Source organism: Carlito syrichta, unplaced genomic scaffold, assembly GCF_000164805.1.
Source record: "Carlito syrichta isolate Samal-C Ts95f unplaced genomic scaffold, Tarsius_syrichta-2.0.1 Scaffold303139, whole genome shotgun sequence".
NCBI classification, from domain to species: Eukaryota; Metazoa; Chordata; class Mammalia; order Primates; family Tarsiidae; genus Carlito; species Carlito syrichta.
This window is the reverse complement of record NW_007247235.1, coordinates 205,798-230,628: the sequence shown is the minus strand read 5'-3', so window position 1 is coordinate 230,628 and position 24,831 is coordinate 205,798. Positions and strand designations below refer to the sequence as shown.

Below are 24,831 nucleotides of genomic sequence, written 5' to 3'. Positions count from 1 at the left end.
ATCACCACCCTCGGCTAATTTTTTGATTTATTGTAGAGATGAGGTCTCGTCGTGTTGCCTAGGATGGTCTCAAACCTGTGGGCTCAGGCAGTGCTCTTGCCTCAGCCTCCCAAAGTGCTGGCTGGGATTACAGGCATGAGCCACCACGTCCAACAAAAGTTTTTATTTTGATGATGTCCAGTTTGTCTACTTTATCTTTCATAGTTTGTGCTTTTGCTCTCATATCTAAGAAACCATTACATAATCCAAGGTTACAAAGATTTATTCCTATGTGTTCTTCTAAGAGTTTTATACTGTTAGCTCTTATATTTAAGTCTATGATCCATTTTAAGTTAATTTTTATGTATGGTGTTATATGGAAGGTGACAACTCAATTCTTTTTCATGTGGATAACTTCTGTCCCAAAATCACTTGTTTAAAGGCTTCTTTTTCCATTGATTTATTTGGGCACTCCTGTCAAAATAACTTCATTATAAACTTAAAAGTTAATTTCTGAAATCTCAATTTTATTTCATTATCTAATACATCCATCCCTATACTAGAACAGTCTGTCTTGATTACTATATCTTTGTGATAAGTTTTGATATTAGGAAGAGTAAGTCCTCTAACTTTATTTTTCTTTTTCAAGACTATCTCAGCTATTCTGAGTTCTTTGCACTGTAGTATTATCTTGCCAATTCTTGCAAATAAGTCAACTGAAATTTTGATGGAGATTTCAGTTGCCTCCCCTACTATCACTGTCCTGCATTACATTAATGAATTAGAATTAATGAACCTGCATCGATACATTATTACCCAAAGTTCATAGTTTACATTAGGGTTCACTCTTGGTGTTGTATGTTCTGTGGGTTTTGTCAATTTGTAATGTTATGTGTCTACCATTATAGCATCATACAGAATAGTTTTAATGTCCTACAAATCCTTTGTGGCTCTTCCTGTTCCTCCCTAGCCCTTCTGACAGCCACTTAACTCCCACTGTGTCTATGGTTTTGCCTTTTCCAGAATGTTGTATAGCTGGAGTCATACAGTATATATATATGTTTTCAGTTAAATCTGTTGATCAATTTGTGGAGTACTGCCATCTTAACATTAGGTCTTCTAACCCGTAAACTTGGGATATCTTTCCATTTACTTAAGTCTTTTTTAATTTCCTTTAACCATGTTGTGTAGATTTCAGAGTATAAAATTTGTACTTTGTTACATTTATTCCTAAATTTTTTTTATGATATTGTAAATGAAAATGTTTTCTTCATTTTGTTTCCAGATTGTATAGAAATATAACTGATTTTTGTATGTTGATCTTGTATCCTGGAGTCTTGCTGAAAGAAAACTTTTAAACTGAAGAGATAAAGAAATTTTAAACTTTTTATTTCTAAAAGTCAGAGTTCATAATTTGACCCATATACGAGGGGGGGCCTCAGAAAAAACGGAATTGTCTTTTGGAGGACGGCCCCTTGTAGTACACATGGAATTTGTTCCCATTTCTGTCTGGAAGTTTTGAAAAGATTGCATCATGTCCTGAGTTGTGGCAAATAGATAACTGGTTCTTCTGCCATGATAATGCACCTGCCTACACTGCTCTGAGTATTCAGCAGTTTTTGACCAAAAACAGCATGACCCCCTTGTCCCACCCTCCCTTTTCACCTGATCTTGCCCCAAGGGACTTTTTTTGTTGTTGTTGTTTCCCTGGGTAAAAAATCCTCAAAGGGAAACATTTTGCCAATGTGGAAGAGGTGAAATAAAAAACGGCAGAAGCACTAAAAGGCATCCAAATTGATGAGTTCAAAACTGTTTTGAGCAGTGGAAAAAGCATCTCGATAGGTACATTGCATCAAACAGAGAGTACTTGGAGGGTGACTGAAGTTTAAACATGTAAGAATAAATACACAATTTATAAATAACTTCTGGGTTTTTTGCCCCCCCCCCCATAATGTCCAATTAGGTATGCCAAGTTATGTCATAAGGCTTTCCTAGTAAATATGAATGAAAATTGGCCGGTTTTCTCCATGCCATGCTAGTTGATTAATATAAAATTGTCTCTGGACTCATGCTCATTAAGAGAGTTATATAAATTGAAAATTATTATATAGACTTAAGATATTAAGGAATCTGGCTATATATCCTGGATTCTATTCCAAGCATACTCTGACAGAATGACTTTAAGTGAGTACTTTAAAAGAACTTCGATTCTGGACATGTTTATTTTTTAATGTGTTCATATTTTGAACTGAATCTTTTTTATTTTTTGGTTCATTGTTTTTGTTAATTCCTTCTGAAACTGCTTTCTTTATTTTAATTTGTTTTTTGGTTCTTTATTCAATTGAGCTCAAGTTTGCAGAAGAAAAGAATCTGTAGATACAAATATCAGAATGGTTCACAAGGGTAGCTTTTGGCAACTTTGTCACTTTGTGTGATTTGGACTTTCTAACAGGTTTATGATAAATATCAGTCAAGATTAAGCACTGAATTCCAAGCTCCACTAGCATTTCAGTCTGGAGTATATCAAGAAGAAGAGAAGAAAGAGGTATGTAATGATACTGCTTTTGGACACCACTATTTCTACTGGGATTATATGTGAAATTGGAAGCAATTTGTTGTGTCCCAACACATTAAGAGCTAATACCACAAATTCCATAGGTTAAAAAAAGTTGCCTGAGTTATTATAATATGTTGAATTTCTTTTCAAAGTTCCTGGGAATTAGCATACATTGATGTGAGATCCAAGATCTGATCCCGTGAATTTCTCCAGCTAGTGTATATTTGCCACTATAACTTATTTAAAGGAAGATTAACTTATGGCTTCCTGTTTTTTCCTTTTCAGCTTACAAGTTAGTTTAAACCAACAGTTCTTAACCCTGACCACATACCAATATCAGATATGTGGAGCTTTTTTCAAAAAACATATGCCTGTATCTAAATTAGATATACTAAGTCAATATCTGAAAACTGACCATTGGTTATTTTGATGCATCCTCAGTATTGAGAACTGCTATTTAGACTTTCCTTTTTTTTAAGTTGGAGTCTCACTCTGTCACCCACGCTGGAGTACCATGGCATACTCATGGCCACCCCAGCGTTAACCTGCTGGGCTCTGGTAATTTTTTTTATTTATTGTAGAGATGAGGTGTTGCCAAGTTGCCCAGGCTGGTCTCAAACCCGTGGGCTCAGGCAATCCCCTCAGCTCGGCCTCCCAAAGTGCTGAGCCACCGAACCCAACCTGTTTAGACTTTCAATGCTTTTTACTAAAAAGCCCTACAATACCCTGGTATAAACATGTACATACTTTTTGCCTTTTGAGTAGCTTGAATACTTAAAAGAGAATATTTAAATCCAAAGGTATGAACAGATCATATACAGTATAATAGCACCTGCTTTTATTATACTTATTCTATTTACAAGTATGGTGCTCTGATATACCTCAGCCCTTCTACCTTCCTCCTTACTTATCATTATAGGCTTAGAGTACTTTTGCGATATGGTTTTAATTTTGAAAAGTTAAAGTGACTATTGTTCTGTTATAAAATAGCTCATGGCCGGGCTCTGTGGCTCAGCCTGTAATCCCAGCACTTTAGAAGGCTGAGGCGAGTGGATTGCCAGAGTCTGAGGGTTCAAGACCCACCTGGGCAACTTGGCGAGATCTCATCTCTACAATAAATTTTTTAAAAAATTAGCTGGGCGTGGTAGCGCGTGCCTGCAGTTCCAGCTACTTAGAAGGCTGAGGTGGAAGGATCGCCAGAGCTCAGCAGGTCAAGGCTCTGGTAGCCGGGAGCGTGCCACTGCACTCCAGTCTGGGCGACAAAGTGAGACTCCAATCAAAAAAAAAATAGTTTCTACATTATTTCTGTGGCCCTGTTTTTATGGCACTACTACTTGGGAACACAGAGTAAATATAGTCTATATCTTATCCTATCACATAAAATCATTTCCCCAAGTACTACTGACAAAGGACTATGCCAAGGACAAACTAAATAGCACTTCTTTCTCTGGTTTGCCTGTTAACATATAATAGCTATGTACTTGAAAATATAAACTTCTTGTGTATCTGATATCCTGAGTTACCTTAGACAGAAGGAAATTAAACACTTAATCCCATGTAACTTCTGTATCATGGTTTTTTTGGTCTATGGTATAAAAATATTTTCCTTCCTTGGAAAGTCCTCTGAAAGCCTAATCTTAATAATTTTATCTTCTTTCCTTTAGCGTCAAAGGCAGTACTTGAGATATAGACGACTTTTCATGGATATTGAGAGAGAGCAAGTAAAAGAAAAACAAAGGCAAAAAGAACAAAAGAAGAAAATTGAAAAGTAAGTTATTTGATCCTCATTATGAACCTTAAATTACCAATTAAGATGTTTTTGGAAGCTAAATTTCAGAAAAAGGCAATGACTTTATCTTCTGATCTGTACTAAAAACAACTGTTTTTGACCAGGGTAGAGCATTAGATGATGGTAATCAGTTTGATTTTCTAATAGACTTTATTTGTTAGAGCAATTTTAGGTGCACAGCAAAATTGAGCAGAAAGTACAGAAAGTTCCCATATACCCCTGACCCCCACATGCATAGCCCTACTATCACTGACCTGATACAATTTGTTAGAATTAATGAACCTGTGTTGATACATTATTACCCAAAGTTCATAGTTTACATTAGTGTTCACTCTGGGTGTTATGTGTTCTTTGGGTTTTGACAAATTTGTAATGTTATGTGTCCACCATTATAGCATCATACAGAATAGTTTCACTGTCCTACAAATCCTTTGTACTCTGCCTGTTCCTTCCTCTTTACCTCTGGCCCTTCTGACAGCCACTGAACTTGCACTGTGTCTTTGGTTTTGCCTTTTCCTGAATGTCATATAGCTGTAGGCATATAGTATATATATACGTTTTCAGATTGGCTTCCTATACTTAGAATGTGCGTTTGTGTTTCCTCTAATGCCTTTTTATGGCCTGATAACTCATTTCTTTGTAGCACTGAATCACATCCCATTGTCTGGATGTGTCACAGTTTAGTTATTAATTTACCTACTGAAGGACATCTTGGTTGATCTCAAGATTTGGCAGTTATTAATAAAGTTACTATAAACATCTGTGTGCAGGGTTTGGTATAGGCATATCTTTTCAGCTCATTTGGAAAGGAGTGTGGTTGCTGGATCATATGGTAAGACTATGTTCAGCTTTTGTAAGACACTATCAAACTGTCTTCCAAAGTAATGATACCATTTTGCATTCCCACCAGCAATGAATAAGAGTTCCTGTTGCTCCACATCCTAGCCAGCATTTGGTGTTGTCAGTATTTTGGGTTTTCCATCTAGTAGGTGTGTAGTGGTATTTTGTTGCTTATTCCTTCATGATATATGATAGGGGTACCTTTTCGTTTGCTTATTTGTCATCTGTTTATCTTCTTTGGTGATGCATCTGTTAAGGTTTTTCTCTTCTTTTTTAACTGGGTCATTTGTTATTGCTGAGTTTTAAGAGTTCTCTTTGTGTATTTTGTGCAGATAGTTCTTTCAAAACTGTTTTTTGTTGTAGTCTGTGGCATATTTTCTTATCTGCTAACAGTGTCTTTTGCAGAGCAGAAGTTTTTTAATCTTAATGAAGTCCAGCATATTCATTCTTTCTGTCATGGACTGTGTCTCTCATGTTATATATAAAAAAAATCACTGCCGTACCCAAAGTCTCCTATATTTTCTCATATGTTATCTTTTAGGAGTTTTATAGTTTTGTGTTTTAGCTTATAGTTTTATGTTTTACATTTAGCTCTATGATCCATTTTTTAAATTTTTGTTAGATCTGTAAGATATTTGTCATTTTTTTAAAAATGTGGATATCCAGTTGTACCAGCACCATTTGTTGAAGAAACTATCTTTTCTTCATTGTATTGCCTTTGGCTCTTTCCTCAAAAGTCAGTTAATTGTATTCATGTGGTTCTATTTTTAGACTTTGTTCTATTGATCTATTTGTCTGTTGTTCTTTTGCCAGTACCACACTGTTGCAGTCTTGGTTACTGTAGCTTTACTTATTTTTATTAATACATAATGTACATATTTACAGGGCACGTGTAATATTTTGATACACGTATACAGTGTGAAATGATCAAATTAGGGTATTTAATATATCATCATCTCAAACATTTATCTTTTCTATGTGTTGAGAACATTTCAAATCTTCCCTTCTAGCTATTTTGAAATATACAATAAATTATAGTTAATTATAGTCACCCTTCTGTGCTATAAGTAAGTAGAATTTATTTCATCTATCTAATTGTATGTTTTACCCATTAACCAACTGCTCTTCATCTTCTTCCTCCCTTCCTAGTAACTGGTAACTATCATTCTGCCTCTTTATGATAAACTTTTTAGTTCCCATGTATGAATGAGAACATGTGATATTTATCTTTCTGTGCCTGTCTTATTTCATTTAACTTAATGACTTTCAGTTCCATTCATGTTGTTGCAAATGACAGCATTTCATTTTTTTTATGGCAGAATAGTATTTCATTATGTTTATATACCACATTTTCTTTATTCATTCATTTGTTCATTAACACTTAGGTTGATTCAGTATATTGAAAATTGTGAATAGTGCATCAATAAATATAAGGTTACAGGTATCCCATTGATATACTGATTTATTTTTCTTTGGATAAATATCCAGTAGTAGAATTGCTGGATCATATGGATCATAGTTTTTTGAGAAACCTTCATACTGTTTTCTATAATTGCTATACTAATTTACATTTCCACCAACAATGTTTAAGCGTTTCCATTTCTCCCTATTCTCAGAAGTATTTGTTATTTTTCATCTTTTTGATAATAACCATTTTAACTGGGGTGAGATGATATCTCATTGTGGTTTTGATTTGCATTTCTCTGATATTGGTGATGTTGAGCATTTTTTCCCATACCTGTTGGCCATTTGTGTGTCTTGTTTTGAGAAATGTCTTTTCATCAACTTTGCCTACTTTTTAAAGGAATTATTTGGTTTTCTACTGTTGAATTGTTTCAGGTCCCTGGAAGGTGTTTATGGATGCTAGGGGTGGAGGGTGAAGCAGGTTGATCCCTAGGTCCCCAGACAACAATCATGGATGCCTGCAGTAGTGGCAGTGGGTAGGGCAGGACTGTCCTTGGGCCCCTGGATGGTATGCCTGGATACTGACGGCAATGGGTGGGGTATGTAGCTTTATAGTAAGTCTTATTGGGTAGTTTCAGTCTTCCAACTTTGTTATTCTCCTTTAATATTGTGTTAACTATTCTGGGTCTTTTACCTCTCCATATAAACGAGGATACATTTGTTAATGTCCACAGTGAGATTTTTATTGGAATTGAGTTAAATGTATAGATCAAACTAGGAAGAACTGACATCTCTGACAATATTCTTCCTATCCATGACCATGGAATATTTTTCTATTTATTTAGTCCTGCATTGATTTTTTTCTTCCGAGTTTTGTTTTGCCTATATAGATCTTGTACATATTTAAGATTTATATCTAAGTATTTCATTTTGGAGGGTGCCAATGTGAATGGTATTGTGTTTTAAATTTCAAAGTCTACCTGTTCATTGCTGGTATATAGGAAAGTGATTGACTTTTGTACATTACACTTGTATCCTTCAACCTTACTGTAATCAATTACTGACTTCAAGAATTCCTTTGAGAATTCTTTCATTATTAGATAATCATGTTATCCATGAACAAAGATAGTTTTATTTCTTCCTTTCCCATCTGTATACCTTTTATTTCCTTTCCTTGTCTTACTTCATTAGCTAGGACTTGCAGAACAATGTTAAAAGGAGTGGTAAGAGAGTAAATCCTTGCCTTGTTTTTGATCTTAACAAGAAAACTTACAGTTTCTCCCCATTAATTATAATGTTAGCATTAATATTTTATAGATGCTCTTTATCAAGTTGAAGAAGTTTTCCTCAGTCAGTTACATTTTTTAATATACAGGTTTGTACTGAATTCCTCTCAGAGATCAACCCAGTTGTCTTGGCAAGCTTTATAGTGCCTCCTGACTTGTAAAAAATATATATAAAAAGTTATAGTGAAATCTTATCGATCTATTTTTTTTTTTTTTTTTTTTTGAGTTGGAGTCTCACTCTGTCGCTCAGACTGGAGTGCAGTGGCCACTCCCAGCCACCGCAGCCTCTACCTGCTGGGCTCCAGCAATCCTTCCACCTCAGCCTTCCAGGTAGCTAGAACTACAGGCGCGCGCTACCACACTCGGCTAATTTTTTGATTCATTGTAGAGATGAGGTCTCGCCAAGTTGCCCAGGCAGGTCTCGAATCCGTGGGTTCAGGCAATCCACTCACCTCGGCCTCCCAAAGTGCGGGATTACAGGCTGAGCCACCAAGCCCAGCTTCTTATCTATCTAATATGAGAATTTGTTTAATCAGATCTTATTGGCCTGCTATGCATAAAGCATTAAACAAAGTGCTAATAATATGTCAAAATACTTTGAAATTTATGAAGTGCTATACAATAAGGCAATAAGACTTTTATTTTATAATATTGCCTGTAATACTGTAACAAAAACTGTTGCAAGGTTACTGTAAAATGCCAGAAATGTGTTCAAATAGCATCATGGATAGTCTTTGCCCCTAAAAGCTTCCTAATTCCTTTACGATGTTATTTCGACTCAGTGAAAGAAAATAAATCTTTTAATTATTAATTCTTTTCTTTTTTAGTATTACTAATAAGTTTTCCTTCATAGTAATGGGTAATTGTTTCTGTAATAGAAGTATTCTTTATTTAGAAGAATTATTTTTTAAAAAAACAACTACAGCCGGGCTCGGTGGCTCAGCCTGTAATCATGTGCCTTTGGGAGGCTGAGGTGAGTATATTGCCTGAGCCTGCGGGTTCGAGACCCTTCTGGGCAGCGAGACCTCATATTTACAATAAATCAAAAAATCAGCCGGACGTGGTAGTACATGCCTGTAATTCTGGCTACTTGGAAGGCTGAGGCGGAAGGATCACCGGAGCCTAGCAGGTCAAGGCTGCGGTGGCCGGGAGCAGCCACTGCACTCCAGTCTGGGCGACAGAGTGAGACTCCAACTCAAAAACAAACAAACAAACAAACTACTACTGGTGTAGTGGCTATGGCAAAGAAAATATTTATTGGGTTCTAAGTGCTTTCATATGTATTTTCATTTGTTTATAGTTTATTCATGGGATTATTTATTTAAGCCTACCTCTAACATTTATGGAAATGGTCTTGAGTACAAATACTTTACACCTAAAGTTTGTGTATATACATTACACCTAAATATTTAAATATCATAAACTAAGCTAAAAACTGTTAAATAATATATATTCTGTTGTCCTACCTTGACAAATATAATTTCATAATGACCTAGGAGGTCAGGTTCAAATTTGTAATTCTTGGACTTCTTTGGGTTACATGCAGTAAAATGCAGCTTGGAGAGAGACAGTCCCTAACCCACCCTCTTTCTCTTTCTACCCATACCTCTATTTTGTACTGTAAAGTATCTTGGATACGTGCTATGCTTAACCTAGCCCAGATGTCCTACTTCTGTACATATGCCCTACAAGTATTAAGTCACCCCTTAATGTCCTACGTGCTTAATGTCCTAGGATTACTGAGCCTAGGTGCACACTTGAGCGGTGAAATGTGCTCTCAGGAAAACATATGTGGAGAACGGAACTGTCTAGACCTTGAAAATGGCCTTGGAAAATTGGAGCAAATACTTCCAGAGACCTGGATAATTGGGACAGAGACTAGTTTCATGTGAGAATTTTTCCCTAGATGCTTAATCTCTGAGGCCTATGGGGAGGAGTCAAAGTGGAACTATTAAAAATGTGAGTCCTATGTCAAGTGCTCCCCTCTTATCCTGGTCTAAAAGTGATTCTGCATTTATTCAGAACACTTTAATTTGGCATCTTCCATATCACAGACTCTGTCCTAGGCCTAGGTGATACAAAGATAGATAAAAATGTGGTTTCTTTTCTTGAAGAACTCCTAAGTTGGGAAGGGATAGTGAGAAACAAATATATGCAGATAAGTAATATAATCAGTACAATTCAGAAGTAGATGCAAAGTCCATGAGAGCACAGAAGAAAGGATTACTGACTCTGGAGAGTTAGAGACATTATTGCTTTCAGTTGGGCCTAGATAGATAAATATGTGTTTTGAGGGCAAGTGGGTAAGGGTGGTAAATTAGAAAAACAAATATAAACACAGGGTAGAAGGAAATGATAGTAGTATTCATGCAGAGTTTTATCATTTACAAAAGCTTTGATTTATTATCTCATTTAGTACTTTTCAGCAATAAAGCAGACTTTATAGAGAACTTACTACATGCCAGGCACTGTACTGTATGCTGAGAATAAAAACTTGGATATGTGGCAGGATAATGGTTCATTGTACAGGCTTAGCATCAAATTGACTTAAGTTTGAATGTACCCCTTATTTTTTTGTAGTAACATATTTTACCTCTGAGTCTCAATATCCTTAATCATATAATGGAAAAATGTATGTAAGTTACTTAACATTGTATCTGACATTTAATAAAATCACAATAAAAAATACCTGTTACTAGCATGTTGGTGGTAGTGATGGTGGTGGTAGTGGTAATAATGATGATGATTAATAGGATGAGCACCAAGGGAGGCCAGATAAGTGGAGAAAAAGAGACAAAAAATTATAATGTAAAAATGAGGCAGGGATAGTCTAAGGAGGTCAGGAAAGGTTTTATAGATGAGTTAATACTCAAACTGCATCATAAAGGATGAATTGAAATTTACCAGTTGGTCAAGAAACTTAGCATGAAAGCATAAGATATGTCTGAGAAGTAATGTGAAAACTTGAGGTGGCTAAATCCCAAGTGAAGTAAAGTGGCAGAGGGTTTATAACAAAACTGTTGAAAGATTTTAAGGCAAAAGTCCTATTACCTGATTTGTATCTTATAAAGATCACTCTGGCAGTAGAGTACAGAGCAGTCTTAAGAAGACAGAAAATTAAGGCAGAGTTTAGTTAAGAAGTTATTACAATAGTTGTGATGGATGATGAGGGTACTGAGAACAGAGGGTGACATATTTAGTAATATTTAAGAACTTGACCAAGTTGGTCCTGAAGGTTTTGGTGTTGAAAGAGGGGCCATGGGTAGTATCTAACTTCCTTTTTGAATAACTGAATGAAGGAATAGCAGTAACATTTCCATAAATAGAGTATGCCTAAATAACATATTTGTCAGGAAGTTAGTGAGTTCAGTTTTAGACCAGGAGTTTGAGGAACCTGTGGAATATTAAGGAAGGACTGACTTATATACATTTGGAAATAAAGAACTAAAGTTCTGGAAACAATGGGAACTAAAGACTTTGGGAGTATTCTATATATGTTTCAATATGAAATTGGATCAGGCACAGGGCTACTGCTGGATGATGGAGATACAAGCAGACATTTTGGTGATCTTAAGAAACTGAAATAACAAAATTGAAGACTTGAAGCATCCCAAACATCTGATCAGTTTCTTCTTCAGGATATTTGCTATAAAGGATAATCAGAAAACATATGAAAAGCAGACTAAGAATCTATTAGTCTGTGGGGATGCAGAGATGTAGAGTTCAGTACCCGCTGGGTTGGGGGAGGGGAGCATGGGCCCAACACATACCAGACTTTCAGTTGAAAGCCAATGAGAGCATACGCTAATAAAATAGCCTAAGCATCTGTAGAATAAGCCTTACCTAAATTGTAAAGCAGCCTCAATTCTGCTGACATCTGGACTGGATTAAGATGATGAACCATGCACTCTGCCTAGCACAGATGTTACTCTGGTTTAGTAACATCATTTACAGCTTTCAAGATATGTTTAAACAATATTTAGCATTCAATCAAAATTTTCTAAGTACATACTTAGAAAGGACTAGATGTCCAAAAGCCAAGAAAAGGACTAGACACTAGAAGTAGACTCACAGGTGACACTGATATTAGTGTTAGCAAAGACTTTAAAATAATTTATTAATATGCTCAAGTAACTAGAGGAGGAGATGGAGAAAATAGATGAAAATATGGAGAATTGTACCAAATAATTGGAATCTATAAAATCAAATCAAATAGAAAATCTGAAATTGGCCACGTATGGTGGCTCACACCTATAATCCCAACACTTTGGGGTGCCAAGGCAGGAGGATCATTTGAGCCCGAAGTTTGAGACTAGCCTGGGCAATATAGTGAGACTTCATCTCTACAAAATAAGAAATTAGATACGTGGTGGCACATGCCTATAGTCCTGTGCTCAGGAGGCTGAAATGGGAGGTTTGCTTGAGCCCAGGAGTTTAAGGCTGCAGTGAACTGTGATTGTTCCACTGCAGTCCGGTCTGGGTGACAGAGTGAGACACCCAACTCAAAAAAAAAGAAATAAAATCTGAAGTTGAAAAATATAATCTTAAAATAAGAGCCCAGCCTGTGGTCCCACCACTTTGGGAGGCAGGGTTTGAGATCAGCCCAGGCAGCTTGGCAAGAGCTCATCTCTATAATAAATAAAAAATTGGCTGGGCATGGTGGCACACACCTGTAGTTCTGACTGCTTGGAGAGCTGAGTGGAAGGATCACTGGAGCCCAGCAGTTGACACTGGAGTGGCTGTGAGTGTGCCACTGCACTCCAGCCTCGGCAACAGAGTGAGACTCCAACTCAAAAATAATAATAATAATAATAACTCACTATATACACAGTGAGTTACCACTTCAGACTCACTAGAGTAACTTAGAGGGAGAAAAGACAATAAAGTTAACAGTACCAGATAGTGGCAAGGATATAGAGCAGCTGTAACTGATATATTGGTAATGTATGTAGAAATGAGCATAACCACTTTGGAAAACTTCAGCATTTTATACAGCTAAGCATAGACCCACCCTATGATCCAGCCACTTTACTTCTAGATATTTACTCAAGTAAAATGAGAACCTTTGTAAAAACACTGAACAGTGATAGAATATATTCAAGTACTCATGGAACATTTTCCAAAAATTATTGTATTTTGGGTTATTTTTCAGAATATATTCTTATGCTAGAAATCAATAAGCAGTACATTTCAAAAGGATCCTGGGTCAAAAATTACAGTGGAAATTAGGAAATACTTTAAAGAGAATTATGATGAAGATAACACATACTAAAAGTTTTCAGATGCCACTAAGGCCTTGACTCCATTCAACAGAAAAGAAAGAAAGACTGAAGATCAGTGTTTTGACCTTCTATCTTAAGAAGCCTGGGGAAAACTGCAAATCAAATAAGAAAAAAAAAGTCATAGAGATAAGTGTAGAAATCAGTGAAGTATAAAACAGATGTACAACAGAGAAACTCAAAGCCAAAAGTTGATTCTTTGACAGTTTAGTTTTGTCAAGGATGTATCACTTTTACTAATCGGTAGAAAGAGAGAAACCACAATTTATCAATATTAGGCATATAAAAGGAGCCATTACTATAGAGCCTACAGACATTAAATAAGAGGACATTATGAGCAACTTTACAGTAAAAATTTTGATGTCTTTAAAAAAGTATCACAAAAAAATTAACATTTTTTAAAAATTGAAAATTTTGATAAAATAGACACTCTTATTTTTTAAAAGAAAATTAAAATGGACACAAGAAGAAACAGAACATCCGAGTAATTGGGGCTAAGTATACAGATGTTCATTATGCAGGTACCCTTGTTGATGGGTGGGATCCCCCCCCCACCGCAGAATCCCACTACTGACAATCCTGCCCCCTGGCAATTTCCCACTACTGATAATCCTTTTCCCATAGTATTCTGATAATTGTTCAAGGTCCACTTATGCGTGAGAACATGTAATATTCAGTTCTTTGTTTCTGTGATAGATCACTCAGCATTATAGACTCTAAGTCCATCCAAGTTGCTGTGAAGTTCATAATTTTGTCCTTCTTAATGGCTGTATAATATCCCTAAACTTCTTCCAAAATATGGACCAGGTGGAAACAAAGCTTTTTGCAACAACAGGAACCACATGCTGAAGAAAAAGACTGAAATAAAACATTCCAAGATGTTAAAGAATTGTCTTTGGATGGTAAAATAAAATAAAATCGTTTTTTCTGTGTTTCTCAATGGTTTAAATTTTTTTAAATCTTCAATTTGTTTAACTTTGGAAGCCTAAGCTTTGCATAACAGGGGCCCCTTGCTGCTGAATATCCTGTTTATTTTACAAGAAAGGGTATAGAGACTCCTGAAATTTTTATGTGGCAATCCTCTGGTAAGACTGGTTTTCCTGTGAGGTGCTTTGTGTATATTTTTATTCTAACATGCCTTCTCCCCCTTTTATGTACATTATGATACTTTTGTCTTTAATTTTTAATGTTCTTTAGAGTTGTAGTTTAACAATTTTAGAATCTAAGGATGTTGACTCTCAGGAAGTTTATTCTTATATCTAGGCAAGATTTGTTTTATTGTAACCTGATCTTTTAGCCATAGTTCTGGTCTGATCTGCATCAAAAAAACATCTTTCAGTTCTGTAGTGCCCATATATATAAGCCTTTACAGGCTATCAGGTAAAAGACAAAATGGAAATTTAATTCATTTCATTTAACTGAAGACTGTATACCCCTGCTGTAGGCGTTTTATGTCTAACCTAAATCTTATGACACGCCTACCACACAGGCATAGTCAGTGGGGAATTCTTCTTCAGCAATACTACTGACCTTCTTTGAAAGCTTTTCTGCTTAAGGCTTTTGTTTTATTGCCATTTCCTACTGGATAATCTTTTCTTCTTGGATTTATACTCTTGATCTCAGAAAAAACATAAGGTCTGATTGTTTGACAGTTGATATCAGAAGACTAAATCTTGTTGTTGATAGTTGGCAAATAGTTAAATATTATTTTTTGCCTTTGTTGAAGAAAAAAATCATTTTTATTTTTGCATGGATATTATGTGATTTAACTTGAAGACAGAACCACTTTAGCAGCATTCAAAAATAATCCTGCTTTATAAACAGGAATTGATAACTGCTTTATCTCACTTAGTTATAAGAATCAAATGATATGGTTTCATTCACTCATTTAGCAGCTATTTATTGAACATCTATTAATTGATAGAAATCATGTTAGACATAGGGCGTACAAGAAACGAAAGAATCAAGAATCTTACTAGAGAGATTTGACCAACTAATGGGAAAACAGATAAATTCAATTACGTACCACATAAAGATATTTCAGTCAACAGCAGACCACATATACAATGTTCTTCCCATAAAATGACAGTAGACCTGAAAAAAATCCTATCACCTAGTAATGTAGCTATTGTAATACCATAGGGCAATCAATGCATTACTCACATGTTTGTGGTGATGGTGATGCTTGTGTAAACAAACTTGCATTGCCAGTCCTATAAAAATATAGCATGTACAATTATGTAGTATTTAATAGTTGACAATGATAATAAATAACCATGTTACTGGTATATGTATTTACTATAGTATATTTTTTATCATTATTTTAGCATGCACTCCTTAATACTTATAAAAAAAAAATTACTACAAAACAGCCTCAGGCAGGTCCTTCAGGAGGCAGTTCAGAAGAAGGCATTGTTATCATAGATGACAGTTCCACGAGTGTTATTGCCTCTAAAGACCTTCCAGTGGGACAGGATATAGCAGTGGGAGACAGTTATATTGATGCTCCTCATCTTGTGTAGACCTAGGCTAACATGTGTTTGTGTCTTAGATTTTAACAAAAAAAAAGTTTAAAAATTAAAAAAAAAATTTTAATGTAAAACAAAAATGCTCATAGAATAAGAATATAAAGGAAATATTTTTGTACAGCTGTACAATGTGTTTTAAGCTAAGTATTATTACAGACGAGTCAAGTTTTAAAAATTTAAAAGTTTATGAAGGAGCCAGGTGCGGTGGCTCACGCCTATAATCCTAGCACTTTGAATGGCCCAGGTGGCTGGATTGCTTGAGCCCAGGAGTTCAAGACCAGCCTGGACAACATAGCAAGACCTCATATCTACAAAATAATATAATTAATTGGGCATGGTGGCACTTGCCTGTAGTCCCAGCTATTCAGGAGGCTGAGGTGAAAGGATCATCTGAGCCAAGGAGGTGTAGGCTACAGTTAGCCATGATCACTCCATTGCCGTCCAGTCTGACTGACAGAGTGAGACCCTCCAACTCAAAAATAAGGAAAAAAAGTTTATGAAGTTAAAAAGTTACAGTAAGCTAAGATTATTTTGTTATTAAAGAAATTCATTGTTTGTAAATTTAGTGTAGTCTAAGTGTACAGTATTTATAAAGTCTATAGGAGTGTACAGTAATGCCCTAGGCCTTCACATTCACTTACCACTTACTAACTCATCCAGGGTACCTTCCAGTCCTGCAAGCTCCATTTATGATGCTTCCTATACAGGTATTTCATTTTTTATCTTTTGTACCATATTTTTACTGTTCTTTTCTATGTTTAGATATGCAAATTTTTATCACTGTGTTACCAGTTGCCTACAGTATTCAGTACAGTAGCATGCTGTGCAGGTTTTTAGCTTAGAAGAAACAGGCTGTATCATATAGCCTAGGTGCCTATAGGCTATACCATCTAGGTTTGTGTAAGGATACTCTGTATTGTTCACAACAATGACAAAATCACTGACGATGCACTTCTTAGAAAGTGTCCCCATCTTTAAGTGACAAATGACTGGAAATAGATCATTATAATACCCTATATTTAGTGCTGCAAGACAATGCTGCATGTGGTTAAGAACAAGGGATATATGTGTTCAAGTCTCAGCTGTGCTACCTACCAGCTGTTGACTTTGGGAAAGTTACTTCTGTAATCTTGTTTCCTCTTTGTAAAATAAGACTAATAATGGTATACACCTCATCAAGTTGCTGTGAGGATTAAATGAGGTAATATGTAAATATGCTTAATACGGAATCAAACATTTAATGTGTAGTTAATAAATGTTAGTCACTGCTATTATCATTAGAAGAAAAAAAGTATTTGGAGAAATAAGCCAATGGCTTAATGTGAACTCTAGTCATTGTTCCCTCTTATTTTGAATAGTTCTTTCCCAAGCCTCACATTATTTCTGCTTGCACCAGTCAGTACTCTCTGTGTACTAAAGGGCACTCTTTGTTCTCCTCTAGGGTTCTCTCTCTGAGCAACTCTCTTCTCTCTGCTATCTTGTCTTATGAACTCTGCTTGCCTTTGTCCCCCTGCACTCTTAGCTCTATCTCATCAACTCATGGAGCCCACCAGGTTCCACTTCAGTTTACCTGCATCGTGCCACTGCCTGGAAACTTTGAAGGCAATACTCTCTGGTGATTATAGGGCTTACTTCATTTGTTTCCCATCTGTCAGTGACTGGTGTCTTTTATTGCCTGATATCCAGTGTCTTGAAAACCATTGTTTCTTGTATGTGGTTTATACACTATTTTTTTACTTTTTGATTTTTGGGAGGTTGTTTAAGGTAGGAGAGCAGATCTGGTCTGTTACTCTGTTTTGACCAGCTTGTAGTTTTAACCTGGGAAGGCTCTTCTGCTAGGATCCTTACACAAAAAAACTCTTTTAATAGTAGCTATCACTTATTTCCCTTTGAGAAGCTATGTATATAGATGAGATACAGTATAAGCTTAATCAGCCAGCAGGAATTTTTAAAGATATTCATGGGGTTTTGAATTGATTTCCTAACTCCTTTGTTTCTGGAAATTTCTTGAGTTATTTGAATCTAGAAGCTAAATAATAATTTTATGAAATTCCTAACCATACTGTGACTTTACTCTCAGAATTAAGAAAAAGAGAGAGCAGCAACGTTATGCTGAAGAGCAGAGGATCCTAAGAATGAACTTTAAAGAAGAACCGTATTCAGGGGAGAGGATGAGTGAGATATTAGCCCAGTTACAACTTGAAGAAATAAAAGGAGTCAGAGAAAAACAACAACAGAGAGAAAAGGAATACCTAAGGTAATTTGAAAAGTTCTGCATGAAATTCTGGCTGTAGAGAAGACTGACTAGGAAGTCAGTGCTCTCATTTTTCTTAAAAAAGAATTGACTGTACCTTTTCATATTTTTCCTCATTTAGAAGATCATAACTTTACCAAATTTTTTGCTTACCTGGTACTTCTCAGGAATAGCACTGCATTTTTCCCATGCTATTTCCCAGTTCAAAGAGGAAGAGTCAAGGCACAGAGATATGAAATAGTTTTAACAGCTAAATCTGACTGTAGAATCAGAATTCATGCTCACTCTTTTTCTAGTAGTTCAGTTTGCCTAATAATACTTTGTTTTTATAGATATGTAGAAGCTTTACGAGCCCAGATCCAGAAGAAAATGCAGCTGTATAATATTACTTTACCTCCACTATGCTATTGTGGTCCTGATTTTTGGGATGCTCATCCTGATACCTGTGCCAGCAATTGTATTTTCTATAAAAACCACAGAGGTAAGTGTTTTAAAGGAGTAGCTGAGGCCTAATGGCAGTTTAAAAAATCAATAAGAGTAGTGATAATAGTAATTTACCATTTATTGAGTGCTTACTGTGTATCAGAAACTGTTATAAACCCTTTACCACACAGCTGTATGAGGCAATGAAAATAATTATGGTGAGTTACATTTCTCTTTGAGATCTGTTATCGTCTTGTCCCGATTTATGATGGGGAAATATTTTCAGCTCATTCCACTGTAGGAGGACATGGGTTCCAGGTCCTCCATTAACTGAAGATTGTTAGCATTTGCATTTTATGACCATGTAAGTTAAGACTCTGTCCAGTTGAATTCCCCATTACCCAGACATTTTAATAATATGTAACACAGACATATTACCATATATATTTAAATTAGACTGCCAATTCTGCCAGGACACATTGAGGAAAATGTGTAACAGTATAAACTCTATCAGAAGTCCATGCTAGAGAAAATGGAGTCCTTCTTATTGTCACTAACATTTCTATTTCCTGTCCATTCTTAAATATATTGATTTCAATAGTATAGAGAATATGTAGGTCTCATGCACTGGAAATACTGCCAGTATTTATATTCTTAGTGCCCCTTCTGTATGATATTAGCTTCTTAACAGTTCTGTGAGTTATGTTTTTAAAAACATATCTGATCATGTCATTTTCTTATTCTAAACCTTCTAGGGTTCCCCATTACAGCATAAAATGCATGGCATATTTTTTCTCTGGCCTCAGGCCCTATTCTAGCCTTACCAAACTTGCTATTTCCAGTGTATGCTGTATTTTTTTTTTTTTACCTCTTTTGCACCTCACACACAGTTCTCTGTAATGCTTTCTTTTTTTTTTTTTTTTTCCTTTTTTTCTTTTTTAACTCCTATTAGTCCTTCAGAATCCATCTTAAATTTTATCACTTCTGGAAGTCATTCCTTCCTCTCCTAGGTAGTATTCATTTATTCCCAACTTTATTCTGTGATGATATTTGATATATGCCTCTGGTTTTAAAGTATTACATGGCAATTTAATTATTTTTATGTCTATGTCTTCATGATTTTTTTCTGTCTCCATAGAGTGTTTATCAGGTACACTTATTGTACTCAAATATGTATTCAATGATAGTTAAAGTTAATACCTATGAGGCATGCACAGTGGCTTGCACCTATAATGCCAGCACTTAGGGAGGCCAAGGCAAGAGGATTACCTGAGCCCAGGAGTTGGAGACCAGCCTGGGCAACATAGTGAGACCTCATCTCTACAATAAGTCAAAAAATTAGCCAGGTATGGTGGCACACACCTGTAGTTCCAGTTACTTGGAAGGCTGAGATGGAAGGATCACCTGAACTCAGCAGGTCGAGGCTGCAATAGCTATGATTGTGCCACTACACTCCAGCCTGGGTGACAGAGTGGGACTCCAACTCAAAAAAAAAGTTTTTACCTGTGAAAATCTGTAGAAAAGCAGTACTAATAAGATAGAAGGTAGGAGAGCTGTTGAATTGCTTTATTTATTGCTATGCAAACCTTTATTTGCAGCATATACTTGGGCATTACATTCAGTCATCAGTTCCTGTGACATCTCTGAAGGGAACTCAGCTCTTCGAATTGCCGTTCATAATTTTGCTTCTGCACACAGACGGATGTTGAAAAATCTGTATTAAGAATCTGAAATCATAGCCGGGCATGGTAGTGCATGCCTGTAGTTCCAGCTACTTGGAAGACTGAGGCAGAAGGATCGCCGGAGCCCAGCAGGTAGAGGCTGCGGTGTCTGGGAGCGTGCCACTGTACTCCAGTCTGGGCGATAGAGTGAGACTCTAAAAAAAAAAGAATCTGAAATCTGAACTGGTAGTGTTTTAGCCTTTGTTTAAAGTAATTTAAAGTCAATTTTGAGAAATTATTTAAGAAAATCTATTAAAGTATATAAGATGTATAATCTGTAAGGAAGTACTGTCCCACATAATAACTATCTTTATAATTAGATTGTTAACCATTGTTTCAACCTCTACCTTGGAACCAAGATTGAAAGTTGACTTCTAGCCGGACTCAGTGGCTCAGCCTGTAATCCCAGCACTTTGGGAGGCCGATACAAGTGCATTGCCTGAGCCCGTGAGTTTGAGAGCAGCCCTGGCAACTTAGTGAGTCCTCCTCTCTACAATTAATCAAAAATTAGCCAGGCGTGGTAGCGCATGCCTGTAGTTCCAGCTACTTGGAAGGCTGAGGCAGAAGGATCACCAGAGCCCAGCAGCTCGACGCTGGGTTGGCCATGAGCCTGCCACTGCACTACACTCTGGGCGACAGAGTGAGTCTCCAGCACAAAAAAGAAAAAGAAAAAAGTTGACTTCCATACTTGTCTCTTCTTTGTTGTGAACCACAAGGAGCCCATTATTTTTTTAAATGATCAAACAGACAAGTAAGTCTTCTCTTACCTTGTTCTGCTGTTATCAGAAGCAATCATGAGAAATCTTTGAGATTATCTCATGTATCTTCCTAAAACTGTATTTTTGAGCTGGACAATATTGAAAATGTCTGAATGAAGCAGAAAAGAAAGGAGTAAAATGAGTTTCTGATTATCAGTAGCCATTTATTTTGCCGTTGGCTTTTCCAGTTGTGCATAAGAATTAGAGATGAGAAGAATCTGAATTTGATGTACATTTTTTCTCAAAATTGTCTTCCTTTTTAAAAAATATATTGCCTCTTTCTCTCTCCAGTGACATTGGACTTCTTAATTGTATAACTTATTGGGGGGGAAAGGCGAATAAACTCTGTTTTTGCATATCTTCTATGTGAAATAATTGTGTATGACATTTCAAAAAGTGAATCTGAAATCACAGTGAGTGTACTCCTATCTTATTTCCTTATCTTTAAAAAATCTGGTGAATTACATGACTACAAGGCAAATGGAATAAAATTGACATAGGTGGTATAAATTTATTATTTCTTCACAATATTTTCTGATACAAAACATGAAAAGTTTTAATGCTATGAATTGCAGACAGATTCTCGCAGTTTCTTTTTCTTACATTCTCTAATGTACAGTGCTGAAGAACTTAGGTTATGTTTTTTTTAAAAAAAAGCGTAAACATTTAGCCAGGACATTGAAAATAAGAGTCAAAATGAGCTGAATGAAAAGATTGACTGATTATTTAACCAGGCTAATTGTCCAGTTTAGTCAGAATCCTTAAAGTAATTATATACTTGATTCAACCTTGAAGAATTGTATTTTTTAACAGCTCTCTTGAGATATAATTCACATATCAAATACAATTCACTCATTTAAAGTAAACAATTCGGTAGTGTTTAGTATAGTCACAGGGTTATGGAACCATCACCAACCACTACCACATTTTAGAACATTTTGATCAGCCTAAAAAGAAGCTCCCATGATCCAGCAATCCCATTTCTGGGTATATTTCCAAAAGAATTGAAAGAAGAATCTCAGACAGATATTTGTATACCCATGTTCACTGTAGCTTTATTATCAATAGCCAAGAGGTAAAAGCAACCTAAGTGTCCATCAGTGGATGAAAGGATAAACGATATGTGGTATATATTAATAGAATATTATTCAGTTTTAATAGGAAGGAAATCGTGTCACACACTGCAACAATATTCTGAGTGAAATAAGGCAGTCACAAAAAGACTAATACTGTCATAAGAGGTACCTAAAGTAGTCAAATTCATAGAGAAAGTAAAATAATTGCCAGGAGCTGAGGATAGGAGAAAATGGGGAATTTTGTTTAATAGGTATAGAGTTTGGGTTTTGCAGGATGAAAAATTCTGGAGATCTCTTTCACAACAATGAAAATATATTTAACGCTACTGAACTGTACACTTAAAAATGATCATAATGGTAAGTTTCAGCTTATGTGTTTTTATCACAATTAAAATTTTTAAAATAAAAAATAAGCTCCCATACCTATTAGTAGTCACTCCCCATATTCCCTTCCCACACCTTCCTCCAATCATTGCTAATCTATTCTCTGTCCTATAAATTGGCCTATTCTGGACTTCTCATATAAATGGAATATATAAATATAAGATATTTTATGACTGAATTCTTTCATTAGCATGTTTTCAAAATTCATCTTGTGGAATGTATAGGTATTTCATTGCCTTTTATTGCTGAATAATATTTCATTCTGTGGATATATACCACATCTTATTTATCCATTCATTAGGTGATGGACATTTGAATTGTTTCGACTTTGTGGTTATTATGAATACTGCTATGAACATTTGTTTGCAAGTTTTTTTGTAGACGTATGTTTTTATTTCTCTTGGGTATATACCTGGGAGTGGAGTTGCTGAGCCCTCTGGTAGCTTATGATTGACCTTTTAAGAAACTGCAAACAATTTTTTAAGTGGCTATACCATTTTACATTCCCACCAACCGTGTATAAATGTTCCAATTTCTTCACATCTCTCCCAACATTTTCATCATTTGTCTCTTTGATTATAGTCATTTTGGTGGGTGTGAAGTGGTGTCTTGTATTTTTAATTTTCATTTTCCTGATGGCTTTTGATGTTTAGCCTCTTTTCATGTGCCTGTTGGCACAAATCTCTTTTGGAGAACTGTCTTTTCAGGTTCTTTGTTCATTTTGTAATTGGGTTTTCTTTTTATTATTGAGTTATAGGAGTTTTCAATATATCTTACAATATATATCTTTCAATATATATCAATAAATTCCTTATCAGATATATTATTTACAAATATTTTCTCCTGTTCTGGGATTGTCTTTTCACTTTCTTGGTTTCCTTTGCTGCACAAAAATGTTTAATTTCAGCAAAGTCCAAATTATCGACTTTCCTTTTGTGGTTTTGGACTTTTTTTGGTCATATCCAAGACATATCTAATCCAAGGTCACAAAGATTTACTGCTATGTGTTCTTCTAAAAGTCTTACAGTGTTATCTCTCTTATAGAGGCTTATAATCCATTTTGAGTTAAATTTTGTATATGATGTCAGGTAGGGATTCAGCTTCATTCTTTTGCATGTGGATAACCAAGATCCCAGCACCATATGTTGAAAAGACTTTTATTTGCCCCCAATGGATTGACAATATAAAGGTTTATTTCTGAACTTTCAGTTCTAGTCTACTGATTTATATGTTAATCCTTATACTAGTACAGTCTGTTTTGATTACTGTAGCTTTGTAGTAAGTTTTGAATTTGAGAAGTGTGAAGCTTCCAACTTGTTCTTTTGCAAGATTGTTTTGCTGCTCTAAGTCCCTTATATTTTCATATGAATTTTAAGATCACTTTCCTACAAAAAGCCATCTGGGATTCTGACAGGGGTTAAATCCCTATCAAATGAATTCGGGAGCTATTGATCTGATCCATTAACATGGGATGCCTTCTCATCCATTTAGATCTTCTTTAATTTCTTTCAACAATATATTATAGTTTCCAGAGCATAACATTTATACTTATTTTGTTAAATGTATTCCTAAGTATTTTATTCTTTTTGATGCTGTTGTAAATGGAATTATTTTCGTAATTTCATTTTCTGATTATTTATCACAAGTATACATACAGTTGATTTTTGCATTTATTAGTTTTAATAGTTTTTTCAAAGGATACCTTGTTTTGTATGTATATAATATCGTGTCATCTACCAGTAGAGATAATTTTACCTTCTTTTCAAGCCAGTCTTTTATTTCTTTTTCTTACCTAATTGCTCTGGCTAGAATATCTAGTATTATGTTGTTTAGAAATGGCAAAGTGGACATCCTTGTCTTGTTTCTGATTTCAAGGGGAAAGTATTTGGTCTTTCGCTATTGCGTGGGATGTTAACTGTAGCTTTTTCCTGGATGCCCTTTATCAGGTTGAAGAAGTTTTCTTTTATTACTAGTCTGTTTAGTGCATTTATCATGGAAAAGTGTTAGATTTTGTCAGATGCTTTTCCTGCATCTATTAAGTTTGTCATGTGTTCTTTGTTTCTTTTTCTGTTGATATGATGTATTGCATTTGTTTTTAGATGTTAACCCACTTTGCATTTCTAAGTTAAGTTGCACTGGTTTTTATTTGTTTCTTTGATCTTATACAGCAAGTTTTTCTTGTTTTGTTCTATTTTTTAATTTGGTTATCTGAAACAGGTGAATTGATGTATCTGATATCAAGTTAGTAGTAGAATGATGGGTTGTGTACATTGGCTCACATCTGTAATTCCAGCACTTTGGGAGGCTGAGATGGAAGAATTGCTTGAGTCCAGAAGTTTGAGACCAGCCTAGGCAACATAGTGAGACCTTGTCTTTACAAAAAGTACAAAAATTAGCCAGGTGCTGTCGTGCATGCTTGTGTACTCCTGGCTACTCTGGAGGCTGAGGTAGAAGGATCACCTGAGCCCAGGCAGTGAGCCATGATTGTGCCACTGCACTCTAGCTTGAATGACAGAGTGAGACCTTGACTCAAAAAAAAAAAAAATAGTAGAA

General features: G+C 35.5%; 1 protein-coding gene across 1 annotated transcript in view; it reads left to right on the top strand.

Moving 5' to 3' along the window:
• CCDC15 (coiled-coil domain containing 15) overlaps positions 1–20,072 on the top strand; it is a 65,117-nt gene extending 45,045 nt beyond the window's left edge. The window contains exons 12-16 of the mRNA XM_021712224.1: positions 2,432–2,524; positions 4,201–4,304; positions 17,743–17,919; positions 18,249–18,397; positions 19,938–20,072. Coding sequence (XP_021567899.1) covers positions 2,432–2,524; positions 4,201–4,304; positions 17,743–17,919; positions 18,249–18,397; positions 19,938–20,062 — 648 coding nt within the window. The 3' untranslated portion in view covers positions 20,063–20,072. The remainder of the gene's footprint in view (positions 1–2,431; positions 2,525–4,200; positions 4,305–17,742; positions 17,920–18,248; positions 18,398–19,937) is intronic.
• Positions 20,073–24,831: the final 4,759 nt, after the last annotated feature.